The sequence below is a fragment of the Rhinopithecus roxellana genome, chromosome 12 (assembly GCF_007565055.1).
Source record: "Rhinopithecus roxellana isolate Shanxi Qingling chromosome 12, ASM756505v1, whole genome shotgun sequence".
NCBI classification, from domain to species: domain Eukaryota; kingdom Metazoa; phylum Chordata; class Mammalia; order Primates; family Cercopithecidae; genus Rhinopithecus; species Rhinopithecus roxellana.
This window is the reverse complement of record NC_044560.1, coordinates 89,105,964-89,123,930: the sequence shown is the minus strand read 5'-3', so window position 1 is coordinate 89,123,930 and position 17,967 is coordinate 89,105,964. Positions and strand designations below refer to the sequence as shown.

The following is a 17,967-nucleotide window of genomic DNA, read 5'->3' as shown; positions in this document are numbered from 1 at the left end:
TAAAAAAAAAAACAAAAAAAAAACAAAAAAACAAAAAAAACCACCTTGCCTGTTGGTCATTGTTCTTCTAGCCTCAGTGGAAATCGAAACACCTGCCCACTGTCCAGACTTCCTCCAACAGGAACTGAGACAGATTCACAGAATCACAGACCATGAGAGTGAGAAGTGCCAGAGAGATCAACTGGTCCAAACCTCTGCAATCCCATGCTACAGGTGGAGAAACTGAGATTTAGTTAGGGAGGGAGAATGCCTTGCCTCTCACTGAACAGCAACAATGGAAACGACCAGAGTAAACACCTGTCTGAGAGCTTTATGCCCCCTTTGTCTCACACTACTATCTGACCTACCTTAGTGAGAGAGGTGGGCCGCCTATAGTACTGTTATTCCCAACATACAGGAAGGAAAACCAAGAGCTAGGCAGGCTGGACCAGAGTTACTCCTGCCCAGGGAGATGATGGCAGCTCCAGGTTGAAAGCCCAAGCTTCAATATCACACAGGCCTGGTTAGGGCTGGCACAAGCAGAGACTTCACTGTGGGATTACCAGCCTTCCTCCTACCTCCCAGGCCTGGGAAAGGTGAAAGACCTGGGCTGCCTCAAGGTGACCATTCCCTAGGCCAGAATCCAGGAAAGCCCAGTATCTCTAGCCGGGTTCAAACACAGAGCTCCATCGCAGCTCTTACAGCCAGGGTGGGACCACGGAGCCTGCTCAGGACAGTGGCCAATGGCCAGACAAGGTCCCTGCTCTGTCCCACTCCTTCTCTGGCTGGTCCTAGGGCATTCAGGGCCCACATGATCAAAGTCTGTGCCCAGGGTGACCCCTGTCACTATCAACTCTGTCCCAGCACCCTGGATCATTCCAATGGCAGCTACCACCTGAGCCTCCAGCACCTTTTTTCACACTAAGGCTTTATTCCACAGACCTGACTTGCCCAGTGGGGCCTTAGCTGGGCCCCCAGCTCAGTTCTGTGATCTGGGACCCCAGGGCCCTGTAAGCTATAAATCCACTTGAGACAAGATCCAGGAGAGAAAAGAGGGAGGACTAGCAGCTGAAGACTCCCTGGGACCCAAGCCTCAGTGTGGGGAAGAGGAGAGAACACAGTTCAGTCCTCTCAGCCTGGTCGGGTAAGAAGGCACAGAGGAACTGCAGTGAGGTCCGACTCCACTCAGGATCCTTCAGGGAGTCATCAAGGGCTGGGGCGTGAGGAGGTAACTGAATTCCACTGCCCACCTTTCCAACAAGGCCTCCTCTATTTCAATTCCCCTTTCAGCAGCTCCAGGCAAGTCCGGGCAAACTCCAGCCCAGGGCTCTTCGCGAGGCTGGACAGCTCCCGGCCTGCACGTCAGATTTCTGGGGTGCCCGCAGCCCTTCCCTGAACCCATCCTTCTCCTCTCCTCTCTCGGGACGTGATCCCACCACGACCACAGTCGATGAGCCGTTCAAGCTGGGAGAAGGATCGAGAAGGCTGCAGCGGCGCAGGTCAGATACCCCTGGGCCCAACATCCACCCCCTGCTAGCGCCTTTGCCAGCAGCGTTTTCCCCGGAGCCACAGTCTCCACTTCCAGATCCTCTCCTTCTGGAACCCCGGAGCGCGGCCGGGTACCAGGGGCTCGCGTAGGACTGTAGAACCGCTGCCGCCTGCCGTCCCGGCCCCAGTTGCCCGCGCGGTACTCACCTGGGCCTCAGTGCCCGGGAGAAGAGGTGCCCGCGAGAGGCGTGAAGCCCGAGTCCGTCCGACTCCGCCCGCGCTGGATGCGCTCTCAGGGCAGCGGAGGTCGGCGGAGTTGTGACGCTGGGACTAGAGGGAAGAGAAGGAAAGCCGAGACGGGCTGGGCAGACTCGCCGAAGAGCGCCCAGTGCACGGGGCAGCTGCGGGAGGCGAGGCGGGCGCGGTGAGCAGTCGCGCCGGAACCGAGCCGCGAATCCGCGCCGCCTCGCGCTCGCAGCCGCCAGGACCCGCGGGAATCCTGGTCCGCCGGCAGCGGTACTGCGGAGGGAGGGGCGCGGGGCTGAGCCGCTTCTCGGAGCCCGAGCGCCTCCCGGAGCCCGCAATTCCTGCTGCCCGGGCGGGATGCGGGCGGGAATTCAGCTCGCGTGGAATGTGGGACCGGCCGGGCTCCGAGTCTCCAGCGCTGGGGGTAAGCCGGGCCCACACAGCCAGGACGAGAGGGGGTGCGGTCCGAGGGCCACCCCCGCGCCACTCCCCACGTGGCGGCCGCGCCCCCGGGGCGTGAGTGTGTACGCGGACGGTAGGGGGGCCGTGAATGAAGCCCCAGCGGCCAATCAGCACGGCCGGCGCGCGGGACCCCGGGAGCGACGCCCAATGGAGAGCTCTGGGCGGCCGGGCAGGGCGGCGGGCGGGCGCGGGGGGCGGGGGCCGGGCCGGGGAGGCGGGAGGCGGCTCCGCGGGCAGCCAATGGGCGGCGGGCGGGGTGGGGCTCCGGAGCGCCGAGCGGGTCGGGTCTTTAAGCCGGCGGAGCGAGGCGGCGGGGCCCGCAGACGGAGCGGAGCGGCGGCGGCGGCGCGGCGCAGGGCGCGGGGCGGCATGGCCACCACCGCGCAATACCTGCCGCGGGGCCCCGGTGGCGGAGCCGGGGGCACCGGGCCGCTCATGCACCCGGACGCCGCGGCGGCAGCGGCGGCGGCTGCGGCGGCCGAGCGACTGCACGCAGGGGCCGCGTACCGCGAAGTGCAGAAGCTGATGCACCACGAGTGGCTGGGCGCGGGCGCGGGCCACCCCGTGGGCCTAGCGCACCCCCAGTGGCTACCCACGGGAGGAGGCGGCGGCGGCGACTGGGCCGGGGGCCCGCACCTAGAACACGGCAAGGCGGGCGGCGGCGGCACCGGCCGAGCCGACGACGGCGGTGGCGGCGGAGGTTTCCACGCGCGCCTGGTGCACCAGGGGGCGGCCCACGCGGGCGCGGCATGGGCGCAGGGCAGCACGGCGCACCACTTGGGCCCGGCCATGTCGCCGTCGCCCGGGGCCGGCGGGGGCCACCAGCCCCAGCCGCTCGGGCTGTACGCGCAGGCGGCCTACCCGGGGGGCGGCGGCGGCGGCCTGGCCGGGATGCTGGCGGCGGGCGGTGGCGGCGCGGGGCCGGGCCTGCACCACGCGCTGCACGAGGACGGCCACGAGGCGCAGCTGGAGCCGTCGCCGCCGCCGCATCTGGGCGCCCACGGACACGCACACGGACATGCACACGCGGGCGGCCTGCACGCGGCGGCGGCGCACCTGCACCCGGGCGCGGGCGGCGGCGGCTCATCGGTGGGCGAGCACTCGGACGAGGATGCTCCCAGCTCGGACGACCTGGAGCAGTTCGCCAAGCAGTTCAAGCAGCGGCGCATCAAGCTGGGCTTCACGCAGGCCGACGTGGGGCTGGCGCTGGGCACGCTCTACGGTAACGTGTTCTCGCAGACCACCATCTGCCGCTTCGAGGCCCTGCAGCTGAGCTTCAAGAACATGTGCAAGCTCAAGCCGCTGCTCAACAAGTGGCTGGAGGAGACCGACTCGTCCAGCGGCAGCCCCACCAACCTGGACAAGATCGCGGCGCAGGGCCGCAAGCGCAAGAAGCGCACGTCCATCGAGGTAGGGGTCAAAGGCGCGCTCGAGAGCCACTTTCTCAAGTGCCCCAAGCCCTCGGCGCACGAGATCACAGGCTTGGCAGACAGCCTGCAGCTGGAGAAGGAGGTGGTGCGCGTCTGGTTCTGCAACCGGCGGCAGAAGGAGAAGCGCATGACCCCTGCGGCCGGCGCGGGCCACCCGCCCATGGACGATGTATACGCGCCTGGGGAGCTAGGGCCCGGCGGGGGCGGCGCATCGCCACCCTCCGCGCCCCCGCCGCCCCCGCCGGCGGCGCTGCACCACCACCACCACCACACATTGCCCGGCTCCGTGCAGTGACCCCGCGGGCCGGGCCCCCGCCGGCGCGCTGCAGGGCGCGGGCGCGCAGCCCGCCCGCGCGGCCTGGACTCTTTTTGTTCGGTTGCTTTGGATTTTACAAAAAAAAAAAAAGCCCAGAAACTTTCGAACAAAACCAAACACCCGGACGACCCTCTCCGGTGAGCGGCGAAGACGGCCCGGTAGGCTGCGTCGCCCGAGCCCCGGGAGAGAGGAGCGAAGATCCGGAACTCGCCAACTCACCCCGGGCATCCTGTCCGCCGCCTGCTCTCTGCCCCCATCCCCTCGACGACCCCCGCCCCTGCCCCCCGGGCTGTTCGGGGCCGGATCCCGGCAGCGGCCTCCCCAAAGCGACAGGTAACGCGGTGCGGGGTTAGGGATTCCCCGGGAGAGAGGACCAAGCGAGGAGAGTTCTCCATCCCCTCTCCCCGCGTGGACTCCTGAGCCTGCGGGTCCAGGGTGGGGGGCTGTCACTTTATTCGCTACACACCTCTTCTCTCCTATAAGGATGCGCCCCACCCCCTTTTCCCCTTTCTCCGGGCTTGGTTTTTTTACGGTTTTTATTTATTCGTGGAGCCTCTCGGCTCCTGGGGTCCTTCTAACTCCGCCCGCGCCCTTAATTTAAATCGCTGTATACTGTATTTATCGGGGCCCCGGAGGGGAGGTCGCGAGAGCCGCGTCTGTGTATAAAAGCAGGAAATAGCCAAAGCTTTAATCTAGCCTAATTTATTTTTCCCCTTATCTTTCCCTACCCTACCCCCCAAAAAAAGCAAAAAAAAAAAAAAGAAAAAGAAAAAAAAAGCTAACAAAAAAAAATTCGAGTGTTCATTTTTCGTTTCGTTTCATCCGAGCCCCAGCTTGGTTCCCGGCCACGCCGGAGGGGTCTGCGCTCCCACATACCCAGATGGGAAGGGGCTTCTGCCCTGCTGCAGACCGACGGCCGCACAGCGGGGCCCTGCCCTCCTGGCCACACCAAACGAAACTTGGAAAAGTTAGAGAGATTTTTTTTAACCAGCTGTAGAAATAAGCCGTTCCCTGAGAACCCTCCGCCTGATTCCCTGCAGCTTCCCTCTGCTCCCTTTCCAGCCCGCCGGGATTGCGGGATGCCAGGGGAGGCCGGGAGAGAAATTCCCCAAGTTTGGGGTGAGGTGGGAACCATGTAAATATGTGAGATATGTACACACTGGCGGGGAGAAGAAACATTTTGTGCTTGGTTTTTATTTTTAGTTTTCCGGATTACCCGTCCTTCCTACCCTAAAGGATTTTGTATACTGACTAATCCGAAAAAGATATTTTAATATGATTTCCGAATTTCTGACCCATCTCTATTTATTTTCTGGATGTGTTTGGAGCTTCCCCCTTCTCCATTTCTTGTTCTGTTTGTTAAGGTTTGAATTTAAATTTTGTTATTTTATTTTTATTATTTTTTGAAACAATGTTTCGGTGCATTCTCTTTGTATCTTTATTGCAAAAAAAAATAATGTAGACTGGGAAGTTCCCTTTATATTTATGTTATAGTAAATATTTTATTACTCACATAAACATGTACCCCAGGGCTGTGTCCTGTCCTCTTTACTGCTAGGGCTGGGTGGGTTTTGGGGTGAAGCGATGGGATCCCCTGCTTCACCTCCCTAAAGTTCTGATCTCACTAAGAGATCTTGGAGGAAGATGATCTTGCAGACCTTCCAGATGGATATCAGGACATGGGCAACAGTTGGGCCCCTGCCTCAGGTGCATCAGTTTAGGGAAGATGAAGCTGCCTCGTGTCCCCCTGCCATAGACAGACTCTCCTAGACCAAACCAGGGCCTGGGACAGTGAGCGAAAGACACCACATGGAATTTCGGATCAGCCATCGCCCATGCACAACTCGACTGCTCTTCTCGGCCAAGAAAGAAGCCTGCCTCGGCCTAGGTCACCAGCCTAGAATCTATAATCCCCCACCTGACACCTCAACCCACAACTTTCATTTCACCTTGCACTCTATATGAGGGGTCTGAGCCAATTTTACCATTCCCAGTCCTAGGGCACCTGCAAGCCTAGTCAGGCCCCACCATCCTACTCCAGCAGGCTCTCCACCCAATCCCCCCTGGATGCACTGTGAGTTCTAACAGCTTAGACAGAGGTGGGTTTCGTGGTCCTATGTGAGCTGGGTCAGCCTAGGGAGGGAGCCCTGCCAATTTGCTTGGACAAAGCCAGTCCTACGTCTCTGCAAACAAACCACTACCCCAGCTTCTCTTGGGAAGAAGTGGAGGCATGGGCAACTGTACCTGATATCTCCTCTCCAAGGGTGGGTACCCAAGACCCTCACCACCACCACCACCACCACCACCGCAGGGAGTGATGGGAAGGAGAGCACAGACCTTCTCAGATGCTGTCTTCTGGAGTGAGTCAGGATATCTGGGGGCAGATCTGGTTCCCAGTGCAGAGCCCCAGACTACCTGGGTTCCAGTCAAGATCTTATTTTCTCCTTTAAAGCAACCCTTCTTAAAAATACTGATAAAAGAGCTCTTCCTGCTTCCTCCGTAGAGGCGGTTCTTTTCCCCCCTCAGGAGAAGCCATGTGCGGTTTCTCTCACTCTTTATGAAGTCAAAGCTTGAAGGCACAATCTCTTAGCTGGGGAGAAAGTTGACCCTAGTGAGGGGGTGTGGGGGGCCCCTCCTGCCAGGGAAGCGGCCTAAGTCCAGGCCTGGGATCCAGCTGACAGCGTCAGGGATGTCCAGAGAGGTGTCCCCAGGGCCCCAAGTTGGCACTCCCTGGTGGAGCAGGGGCCTCGGGATGGCTGTGCCATGCTGAGAGTTCTGGTGACTTTCTGCGCTCGGCCATCACTCTTGGGGGGAATTGTCTCTGCAAGTATAAAGGCTGCCTTGATTTCCAGAGGCCCAGCCCCTCACTCCCTGCTCCATTTTTCTTTCCCTCCTCAGTCCAGCCAGGTGAACGAATAGCCCTGTAATTGGCACCTGTGTCTCAGCTGTTCCCCACACTGGTGGGCCAGGTAGCCTTCCCTCCCCTGTTTCCTAAAGAGGAAGATGGGAACGTACAGGCTAGCTGGGCAATGGCACAGCCAGGAGCCACTGACCACCCTGCCTCAGCCTCTGATTTCCTACTCCACCAAGTACAAAACTTTGAAGGCGCCACACACTCCTCCCTGCTCCCTCATTTCTCCATTCCTGGATTTGTCCCAGCCTCAAGGTTCTGAAATGGAAGGAAATGAAGCTGAGAGCTCCCGCTGCCCGCGCGGCCCAGAGCCTCAGCAGGTTTTGAGGTTGGAAAGGGCCACCGGGAAGATGAGGCCTTTCACCGGCCTCTGCCTGCAGCTGACACCAATTGATTGATTGATTTCCTAATTGTCTGCTTAATCCTCTACAAGAGGGTGGGTTTATTATTTAAGCAAGTCAACTCAAAAACAGCAAAACAAAGCAGGCTCCCAAGAACCAGCAGCAGCTGAGGAGTAGAACAAAAAAAATGAAAAAAAAAAAAAAAGTGGAAAAAGGGATGGAAGAAAATCTTTTACTTTGCAAGGATTTGGCTTAATGAGACACCAGCGTGGGATAGCTACCGGTGATCAACCCCTCGGTCGCAGAAGGCCCCTAGATGGTAGGAATCTCAGCACTTCACAGGAAAGAGAAATATTTTTCCCTGGATAGAATAGAGTTAGGACAAGCACAGCCAACTGTGGGCTTGATGCAGTCTCTCTGTCCAAGGGTATGTATATCTACCTGCTTATGCCTGAGAGCCTCAGACTTCCTTTTGTTCAAGACAAGTATGTGTCCCTAGCATCGACCTCCAAGGAAGTTCAAGCTTTCCCTAGCATATTGGGAATTTTTCTGATCCCATCTCCCTCCGCATCTCACTTGAACAAAATTATTGTTTATGTTGACGTGACCACAGATTCTGGTAGTTAGAACTCTCTCCCCATGTGAACCTCTGCAAGTTGGTGTAAGAATGTGTGTGTATGCTGTTGTGTGTGCAGAACCACAGCCAATCCCAGAGGTAGGAGAGGGAAATGAAAACCCAGGCTATACTGCTAACGCTTTGAGCTAGAAGAACTTTTGTAGAATGGAGGTTGGCCAATACCAAAGGGAAGGAAAATGGTAGTCTTAGTCACCTGTGGTCATCAAGGCAAACCCAGAAGGTAGTCTGCCCTGAGGCGTGAGGACATTATATTCTCCCCCACCTACTGCCCAGAAGGTTGCACTAGTTTATGTTGCCTGCCTTAGGTCCTATGCAATCATCCCTTGACCCTAGGACTTGACTTGACGTCCATAGGACTAACTGTGATCCCCAATCACAGCTGCCCACTTAGAACTGTTTAGAACTCAGCCTCCCCTGAAGAGGCTCTGGGCCTGCAATGACACACCCAGGGCCAGGTTGCCTCCCTCTCTGGAACTTCCCCTAGCAGGGCTTCAGCTCCAAAAAGGAGACCCACCTAAGCAGAGGGTGGAGTGAGAGGAGATTGGTTATCTGGCCTAGTTGCTTTCCTAAGCTCAACCGAGATGATCTACCCAGGGCCTCTGGCTCAGAGACTGAGACCAGAGGTAGCTGGAGGAGCCATCCGTTTTGTCCCTGCTTGTCATATTTGAAGGCTCTGGAGTGGAAATGGTGTTTGGCCATTCAGGGCTCCCCTTGCTGCCTCTTGAGGCCTCCGTGTGGGAGGACTGCCCTCTATTGGTCCCTGAACTGGGACCTGGCAGCAGTTACCAGAGCCACCTTGAAGCTAAGCGTCTCCTCAAAAAGTCAGCTTCAAGTGGACTCTTCGAGGAGGACTGCCAGTTAGAGCAGAGGCAACTTTAGCCTCTAAAAGAAGCAAGCCTGTCTGTCTGTCGTAGCTCTCTATTGGTATATATACTCTAACTTATCTATGTCTCTAGCTCTCTCTCTATCTCTTCTCTATTATATCTGTCCATGTCAATCTATCTCTATCTCTCTTCGCTCTTCTCTCTCTTCTCTCTGTCCTATCTATCTCTATTCTCTCTCTCTGTCCCTACTCTTCTCTGCTCTGTCTATCTACTGTCCCTACTTCTCTCCTACTCTCTACTCTCTCTGTCTAGTCTCTCTCTATCTCTCTCTCTCTTGTCCCTCTCTCTCTCTCTCTCTCTCTCGTCTCTCTCTATCTCTCTCTCTCTCTCTCTTCTCTTCTTATCTCTCTGTCCTCTTCTCTCTCTCTATGTCTCCTCTTCTGTCCTCTCTCTCATGTCCCTCTCTCTCTATATCTCTCTGTCTCTCCTTCTGTCTCTTCTTCTGTACCTCTCTCTCTCTATCTCTCTCTCTCTGTCTCTCTCTCTCTCTATTCTCTCTTTACCTCTCTTCTCTCTTTCTCCTCTCTCTTCTCTCTGTCTCTCTCTCTCTCTCCTCTTCTCGTCCCTCTCTATCTTCTCTCTCTTGTCTCTCTCTCTCTTGTCCCTCTCTCTTCTGTCCTTCTCTTCTGTCCCTCTCTCTCTCCTCTCTCTCTCTGTTCCCTTCTCTCTCTCTCTCTGTCTCTCTCTCTCTCTCTCTCTCTCTGTCCCTCTCTCTCATACACACACATGCTTATCCATGACCCTTCCCTCTCATCTTCCACACCGCCCATTCACACAACCACTCTCAGAAACCCACGATCATATACACCTCTTCTCCACTCATCCCCATCCCCATCCCCATCACTCCTTCCCTCAGCCAGTTAAAACCCTGATCCAGGCTCTCACCACCTTGCTCACTCACACACATGCTAAGACACCTGTGGTCACACCCACACCACAGTTTGGGTGGTCTAAGACCAGCTTTCTGGTCATTGGCACTGAGCTCTTGAGAGTCACTGAGTACCTGGCACATGTAGTATTTGATTAAGCACACACGGCCATCCTTTGCAACATTTGACCCGGTCCCCTTTCTCTCAGGATTTCCAAGCACTTGCCCCTAAACTGCTTTCCAAACACATTCCTGTCCATCATTGTCCCAGCTCCTCCCAGATCTCTTCCTGCTCCTTTCAGATAATTAAAGTTAGGCTGTGTGTTTGTATGTATGTGTGATCTTATTTTTTAAACACACACCCCCACACATACATATGCGTGTATATATACAAACACACACAGCAATTAGATCTATCCATTCCTGCCGTAGTCCTTCTTGTGCAGTAAAACCTCAGCTGTGCATATGCCCCCACATTGCTATGCAATGAACCCAGCATCACCTAGTCACGGGCTCCTGATGTCACACACACACACACACACACACACACACACGCACAGTGGCACATTCACATGGTTACACTGGACTTTCTCCAAGGGCATGACCCACCTCCCACTACCCACCCCGCTCCTGGGCATCTGAGCGGGCTCTCCTCAGATGACCTAAGGACCAGGAGAGTTTTGCTCCAATCTCTCCCCGCAACACACACACGCCAGTGGACATGTCTCCCGCTGAGCCTGACCAGGGTGGGTCTGGGTATTATTAGGCTGCAGAGACAGCACGGAGGCATATGGTCTCGTACACAAGAAATAATGTTCATGTTAAATCAGACCTCATGCATAATGCATGGTGCCTGATCTCACATTATTTTGGGTGTTCGTCAAAATCAGTGTTCTTTCTTATGAGGGCTCCTGAAAAGAAGTGAAAAGGCATTTGCTAATTACACCCACAGCCTGGACCCAGGATGCTGGGAGTGCCCCCGGGAGCCTCGCTCTGGCCCCACTTCACCCACCGGTGGGTCCCATCTCTCTGCCCCACTCTGTCTTCCCACTTGGAAGGAGGGGCTGCCTGGGGTTTGTGGCAGGCGTAAGGCCCCGTGTTATTTTTATTTCTTTTCTCTCGGCTCTCTGTCCCTGGAGGGTTCTGGGGAATAGCAGTGGCTCTGTCGCTCTCACACCCGATTCATTTGCCGTTTTATGAACTCCCCGTTGATTCATCGCCTCCCTAAGTCAATGATTCACTCCTGATGGCTTTTCAGAAATCCTTCTTCAAAGGCTCCAGATTATTCAGCTCTGAGCAAGAGCAAGAGCTGAAGCAGACCTGGACCCTGCGTTGCCACTGCTCCTGTGGCCTGCAATGGGATATTGTCCCCATCCTTGGGCCCTCGCTGGAGCTGGGCTGGCCTGGGGAGGAGGGAGTGCTCCATCCACACAGAAGCTGGTAGAGCTGACCCAAGCAGCTCATGGACAGACCTAGTCCATGGTCAGGCACCCTCCAGCCTCTGTGGGTCACCTGCCTTCTTCCCTTGTCATCACAGTCCCTCCAGAAACTATCCACGCCTCCAAGGAGGTAAATAGCAGAATGGTGAAAGACAGGAGCTTTGGGACCAGACATCTGGGCACAAATCCTGTCTCCACCTCTTAGTTTCGTGACTTTAGGCCAACTACTTACATTTCTGTGCCCCCGTTTCTTGGTATGGTAACAAAGGCAGTTCCCTGATCATAGAGTTGTTTTGAGAATTAAGTGGGATAATATACATATAGAGTTTACATAACTGATGAATAAATGAAAGTTGTTTTTATGTTTTGTTTTGTTTTGTTTTTTTGGAGACGGAGTCTCTCTCTGTGGCCCAGGCTGGAGTGCAGTGGAGCAATCTCGGCTCACTGCAACCTCCACCTCCCGGGTTCATGCCATTCTCCTGCCTCAGCCTCCCGTGTAGCTGGGATTACAGGTGCCTGCCACCACACCCGGCTAATTTTTGTATTTTTTAGTACAAAATTACAATGCTGGCCAGGCTGGTCTCCAACTCCTGACCTCAGATGATCCACCCACCCTGGCCTCCCAAAGTGCTGGGATTACAGGTGTGAGCCACCACGCCCGGCCTGAGAGCCGTTTTATTGTGAGGCCTGAACAGGGCATTGTGCAGAAACAAGTGAACAGGGAAGAAAACCATAAGGTAATGAACTTTTGCCATGGACCCCACTCCGTCCAAGGCATTCTGAGATACTTTCCCATCACTCCTTTGTGTTTTATTTTCACTACTTCACATTAATTATTTGTATTTTATAGATGAGGAAAGTGGTGCCCAGAGTGACTTGTCCAAGGCAGCAAGATTTGTTAATGACAGAAGTTGGCATAAAGCCCATTTTCTCTGACTCCCAGAGCCCACTCAGATGCCCTGGATATGGACCTGGGACATGGACTCCCAGGTCCATGGCACCCTCCTGCTGGGGCAAACAGTGTATTCAGTGCTTGGGTATTTGCCCAAGGAAGGGGAGGTTCCAGGACTCAGGACTGGGCCAGGGAGAGAAGCTGGGGACCAAGGGTGATGGGATTCATTGGCTAGCAGCTGCTCCTCTCTCCACTACCCCACTATCAGGGTGGGTTTTGAAAACGCAGGGACTCGTTTGATCTATTGCTGCATTCAACATAGGGCTCTTATCTTTCTCTGTGCTCAACGTAAATCTCATGAGGCTCAAGGAAGTTGTGTAACTTGCCTGAGATCATCAAGACCATCAGGAAGCCCTTCTGATTGATCCACTCTAAGCCGCCATGTACTGAACAGTTACATGTAGCGCCTAAGAACGTGGGCCCTGGCAGCTGCCCAGACATTCATCCTGGCTGCAGCACCTATTACCCATGAGACTTTTGGCAAGCTACTTAAGCCCTCCAAACTTCAGTTTCCTCATCGGTAAATGAAGGTAATAATAGTGCCTTCTTTGTAGAATTGCTGTGAGGAGTAGATGAGAGATTATATATGTAAACACTTAGAAGACAGCCTGGCACAATACAAGTGCACATTAAATGTTGGCTATAAACATTTTTTATGCACAATATATATTATTATATTATTGCTGAGCTTAAGCAGTGCAGAAAAATAATGCCTAGTGCTTCCTCGGCCTAGAATTATTTCTCTTCATTCTCAAAACCACTCCTGAAAGAAAAGCTCAAGATCCCCATCCCCAGCCTACAGGTGAGGAAACTGAGGCCCAAGTATATTGAGGGCCTTACCTGAGATAACCCAGAAAATTAGCAACAGATACAGTCTCTCAACCTATTCTCTACTTCTGCCACTTTGTAGCATCCCCATGACCTCAGTCATGTGCACTGGTCCCCTTCTATGGACTAAGGTTCTGTCCTGGGTTCTGGGGAGATAGCACCCAGAGGGTCAGGGAAGGCCTCATACAGGGTGGTACCATTAAGCTGGGTCATGAAGAATAAGTGAGTGTTTGCCTGGGGGAAGGATGCAGGGGGGTCCTGGCTCTGGGCCTAATCCCAAAGAGCCAAAGTCACTCAGCCTGAACCCTTAGACTCCACTCATTTACTTTCTTGCCCTGCCCAGGACTCTTCCATCAGTGGCCCCCTGCCCCCTCCTTTAACTCCAGCACAGAAAATTCAACTCAGGGTCAAAGACCCTGTAGAGTCACACACCATGAGACTAAGTCTGCCTATAGATTCCTTTAGGTCTCAATTCTTGCTTCTACTGACTCCCTGCCCAGAGGTTGACCACCAAACCATGCCACAGGACAACCAAGCCTCAAAGGTGGTGCCCAGGTACCTGCATCAAGGCCTCACTCCACTGTTCATCCCAAGTTGGGTCATTTGTCATCCCTGGACCTCAGTGTATGAAATGGGCATTCTCCCATTCATTCATGCATCCATCTATTCTACATCCATCCACTCACCCATTCATCAACCCACCTACCCATCCATTCATCCATCTACCCACTCATCCACTCACCCATTCATCCATCCACCCTTCAACTACCTATTCAACCACTTACCCATCCATCTACCATCCGCTCATCCAATTATCCAATTTAACAACCAGGCCCTATGTTGAGTACAGAGATAGATAAGATCAGTCCCTCTGTTCTCAAAACACTCCTAGATTAGTCTCTTCCCTTCCCTAACTCTGAAGTCATATAGGGTAGGTATATGAAGACCTACGTGAAAACATTGGGAGGAAACAATGAAGTTGATTGTTGCATCTATACATCCTGTGTGTCAGAGACTGGGAACCTCCATGCCCCACTCATTTCTTGAGGGCCCCACAGAAAGTGTAGTCCGTATAGACTCTGCATGGCCCTAGGACTCCCCTTAGCTCTATTATTTTTTCTCTGTTGTCAAGGCTGGAGTGCAGTGGTGTGATTATAGCTCACTGTGACTTCAAACTCCTAGGTTCAAGCAATCCTCCCACCTCAGCCTCCCAAGTAGCTAGGGCTACAGAGTACAGGCATGTGCCACCACGGCTGGCTAATTTTGTTTTCTTTCTGTAGAGACAGGGTCTCTCACTAGGTTGCCCAGGCTAGTCTCAGTCTCCTGGCCTCAAGCAATCCTCCCACCTTGGCCTCTCAAAGTGTTGGATTACAGGTGTAAGCCACCGTGCCCAGCCTCCAATTCCTTACTTCAGGGACGCAAGTGCTAACCTAAACTAGAGGGATTTCAAAGGAAGTGGGGAAGAGGAAGGAGTTCATGAACATAACTTCTACCAAAACTGAAGTCACCAATGGGACTCAGTTTCTGTCAGAAATGGCAGCAGCATCTCCAGGAAGATATAGGAAGACATCACCACCAGCTGGGGCCTGTCACCACCTAGCTGTGTGGCTTTGAGCAAGACCCTGCCATTCTCTGGATCTCAGTTTCCCCAGCAGTGCAGACTGTGGGGTCTGTGGGTTTTCCCAGTTTGAGGTGGTCCTCTTCAGTTCTTGCTTCCCTTCCAGCCTGGGTGGGCCCGCTCCCCTGACAATGGGCCCTCTCTGGCCGTCCCACACACGAGGCGGGGTAGGAGATGACGTGGTTGGCGTCCAGGGCCTGGAGTCCTCTGGCTATTCAACCCCCTCCCCTGACACAAACAACCCTCAGTTGCCTCCCCCTCCCAACCCCAGAATCTGGGCACAGCTGGGGCCTGCTCTGCCCTGGCCACCCCATGAATCACCCCTCTATGGTCCCCGGGGGAGTGGTCCAGGGAGCATCCTACGCCCCACACGGGGTGAGGGCCAGAATCTCGGCCCTCAAGCAGGCAGTGTCCACAGGAACAATGGGGGCCTGTGGCTAACAGCCGGAATGCAGCCATTGTCCAGCCCTGGCCCCCAACCCCAAGGCCTCAGGTCCCCAGGCTGGGCAAGCTGGCGTGGGTCGGTGCGTCAGGCGCTCGTGTGCCAGGGCTGGGGACACATGGCCTTCTACTTCCCTTCACTGGGGAGGCAGGAGGGTAGGCTGATGGGCCAGACCCACCTCCACACCCAGCCTCACAAAGAGTCCCATGCACAAAGAGTCCCATGCACAGGGTGAAGAGAGGCAAGATGGGGTGCGTGGAGCAGACTCTCAGAAAAGGGGTCTAGCAGCTCTAAGACCCCAGCTATACATCACAGTGGGGAGGGGACCACATTAGAATAATGCAGGATTAGAGTGGGGTTGCTATAGCGACGCATGAGGGCAATACATCTAGGGAGCCCAGCCCCTTGGTGATGTATGACTCTGCCTGGCTGTGGGGAGCAGGGGGAGGGGATGTGTCCCACCCCAGCCTCCAAGGGGAGAGCAGACACCAAACATTCTCTTCACCTAGGGGAGAACATCTGCCTTGAACTCCAAATAGAGGCATCTCAGAATCCTGTCAAGAATGAAGGAGACGCCCTTCCAACCCAACCTCCAACATCTCACTTTAGTCCATGTTCGACTCGGCTCCAACTTCAAATCCCAGCTCTAGCCTCAGGCCTGGCCTCTGTCCACTCTCAAACTCAGCCCCATGGGGTTATACAAAGCCTCCATCCCAGCCCCTTCAGGCCCTGTCCTTTCCACTCCACTGCTAAGGACCATTCCCATACTGTCTCCCCTAGTACCTGAGGAGATTCAGAGGACTATGCAGGGTGGCAGCCAAAGGACACAAAAGGGAGGAGGTAGGATCACCCAGAAACATTCCTTGGCCACACCACCTGAAGTTGTTAATTTGAGAGAAGGCTGCAGAGTTTGAGGGCACATGTGCTGTCCCCTCTCACCCAGATGCTTCCTCATGCCTATGCCTGGGTGCCCCACCCCTCATCTCATCCCAGGCAGGAGCTTAGCTTTCTGCCCCAAACTCTCAGGGCCACCAGAAAGGTTTAGGGGTGGACCAGCCCTAGTGAGAAAATTGGATGGTGCTCCCAGCAAAGGAGTATTCATTGGAAAAGCTTCACACAATATATGTAATGTTATATGACAAAGTCGGGCCTTGGGCTTCCTTTTAGCTGCTGTGTCATTCACACCGGTTTGCCCCTTCTCTGAGGCCCTGGACCTCAACCTCCTGGGGACTTCAGGGGAACAGTCTCTTCAGATAATCCCCTCTACTACATCCACCTTAGCATCTTGGTGAGGGAAGAGGTGGGGCAGATAATCCCCTTCAATAATCGTAAGTGTAGGCTGGGTGCGGTGACTCACGCCTGTAATCCCAGCACTTTGGGAGGCCGAGGTGGGTGGATCACCTGAGGTCAGGCGTTCGAGACCAGCCTGGTTTCACATGGTGAAACCTCATCTCTACTAAAAAAATAAAAATAAAAATAAATAAAACTACAAAAAAAATTAGTTGGGCGTGGTGGCAGGCGCCTGTAATCCCAGCTACACGGGAGGCTGAGGCAGGAGAATCGCTTGAACGCAGGAGGCGGAGATTGCAGTGAGTTGAGACCGCACCATTGCACTCCAGCCTGGGCAACAAGAGCAAAACTCTGTCTCAAAAAAAAAAAAAAAAAAAATTAAAAAGTAAATAAAAATAATAATCCTAAGTGTGGCCCAGGCACAGTGGCTCACACCTGTAATCCCAGCATTTGGGGAGGCTGAGGTGGAAAGATCACTTGAGCCCAGGAGTTTGAGACCAGCCTGGACAACATAGCAAGAGCCCATCTTTACAAAATATTTTTAAAATTAGCTAGGTGTGGCCGGGCGCGGTGGCTCATGCCTGTAATCCCAGCACTTTGGGAGGCCGAGACAGGCGGATCACGAGGTCAGGAGATCGAGACCATCTTGACTAACACGGTGAAACTCCGTCTCTAATAAAAATACAAAAATTAGCCGGGCGCGGTGGCGGGCGCCTGTAGTCCCAGCTACTCGGGAGGCTGAGGCAGGAGAATGGCGTGAACCCGGGAGGCGGAGCTTGCAGTGAGTGGAGATCGCGCCACTGCACTCCAGCCTGGGAGACAGAGCAAGACTCCATCTCAAAAAAAAAAAAAAAAAAATTAGCTAGGTGTGGTGGCATGCACCTGTAGTCCCAACTATTTGGGAGGCTGAGGTGGGAGGATCATTTGAGCCCAGGAGGTCAGGGCTGCAGTGAGCCACAATCGCATCACTGCACTCCAGCCTGGGCAACAAAGTGAGACCCTATCTAAAAAAGATTAAAAAAAAAAAAAAAGTGACACTCTGGCTCTGTCACAGCTCTGGTTCCAACCTGAGCTAGAAGATGCTGACCATAGGAGTCACCCCTCCCACCAGAGGAGGATACAGGTCAAAGGACAAAGCAGAGCAGGGGGCACTGCCCTCCACATGAGCAGGTGCATCCACTCCCATGCACACACATGCAGAGGCACTCGCACATACATCTTGGCCCCATCCGTAGTGTTGTCCCCACAGTGGAAGAAACTCAGCCTTTTTTTTTTCCTGTCACCCAGGCTGGAGTACAGTGGCCTGATCTCTGTTCACTGCAACCTCCACCTCCTGGGTTCAAGCAATTCTCCTGCCTCAGCCTCCCAAGTAGCTGGGACTACAGGTGCCGGTCACTATGCTCAGATAATTTTTTTTTTTTTCTTTTGAGACGGAATCTTGCTCTGTCGCCCAGGCTGGAATGCAGTGGCACGATCTCGGCTCACTGTGATTCTCCTGCCTCAGCCTCCTGAGTAGCTAGGACTACAGGTGTGAACCACCACATCCAGCTATTTTTTTGCATTTTTAATGGATGGGGTTTCACCATGTTGGCCAGGCTGGTCTCGAACTCCTGACCTCAATCAATTTGCCCACCTTGGCCTCCCAAAGTGCTGGGATTACAGGCATGAGTCACTGCACCCAGCCTCGCCCAGCTAATTTTTGTATTTTTAGTAGAGATAGGTTTTCACCATGTTGACCAAGCTGGTCTCGACTCCTGATCTTAAGTGATCCACCTGCCTCAGCTTCCCAAAGTGCTGGGATTACAGGCATGAGCCACTACGCCTGGCCTTTTTTTT

At 54.5% G+C, this 17,967-nt stretch overlaps 1 protein-coding gene across 1 annotated transcript; it reads left to right on the top strand.

The window, feature by feature from the left end:
• The first annotated feature begins 2,500 nt into the window (after nt 1–2,500).
• On the top strand, nt 2,501–5,444 carry POU3F1 (POU class 3 homeobox 1). The gene has a single exon (XM_010376854.2). The coding sequence runs from the start codon at nt 2,545–2,547 to the stop codon at nt 3,898–3,900; it is 1,356 nt and encodes a 451-aa protein (XP_010375156.2). The 5' UTR covers nt 2,501–2,544; the 3' UTR covers nt 3,901–5,444.
• The last annotated feature ends 12,523 nt before the right edge of the window (nt 5,445–17,967 follow it).

Bases quoted from the DNA above. Each gene is read 5' to 3' on its own strand.
- POU3F1 (XM_010376854.2), top strand. From the start codon at position 2,545: ATGGCCACCACCGCGCAATACCTGCCGCGGGGCCCCGGTGGCGGAGCC.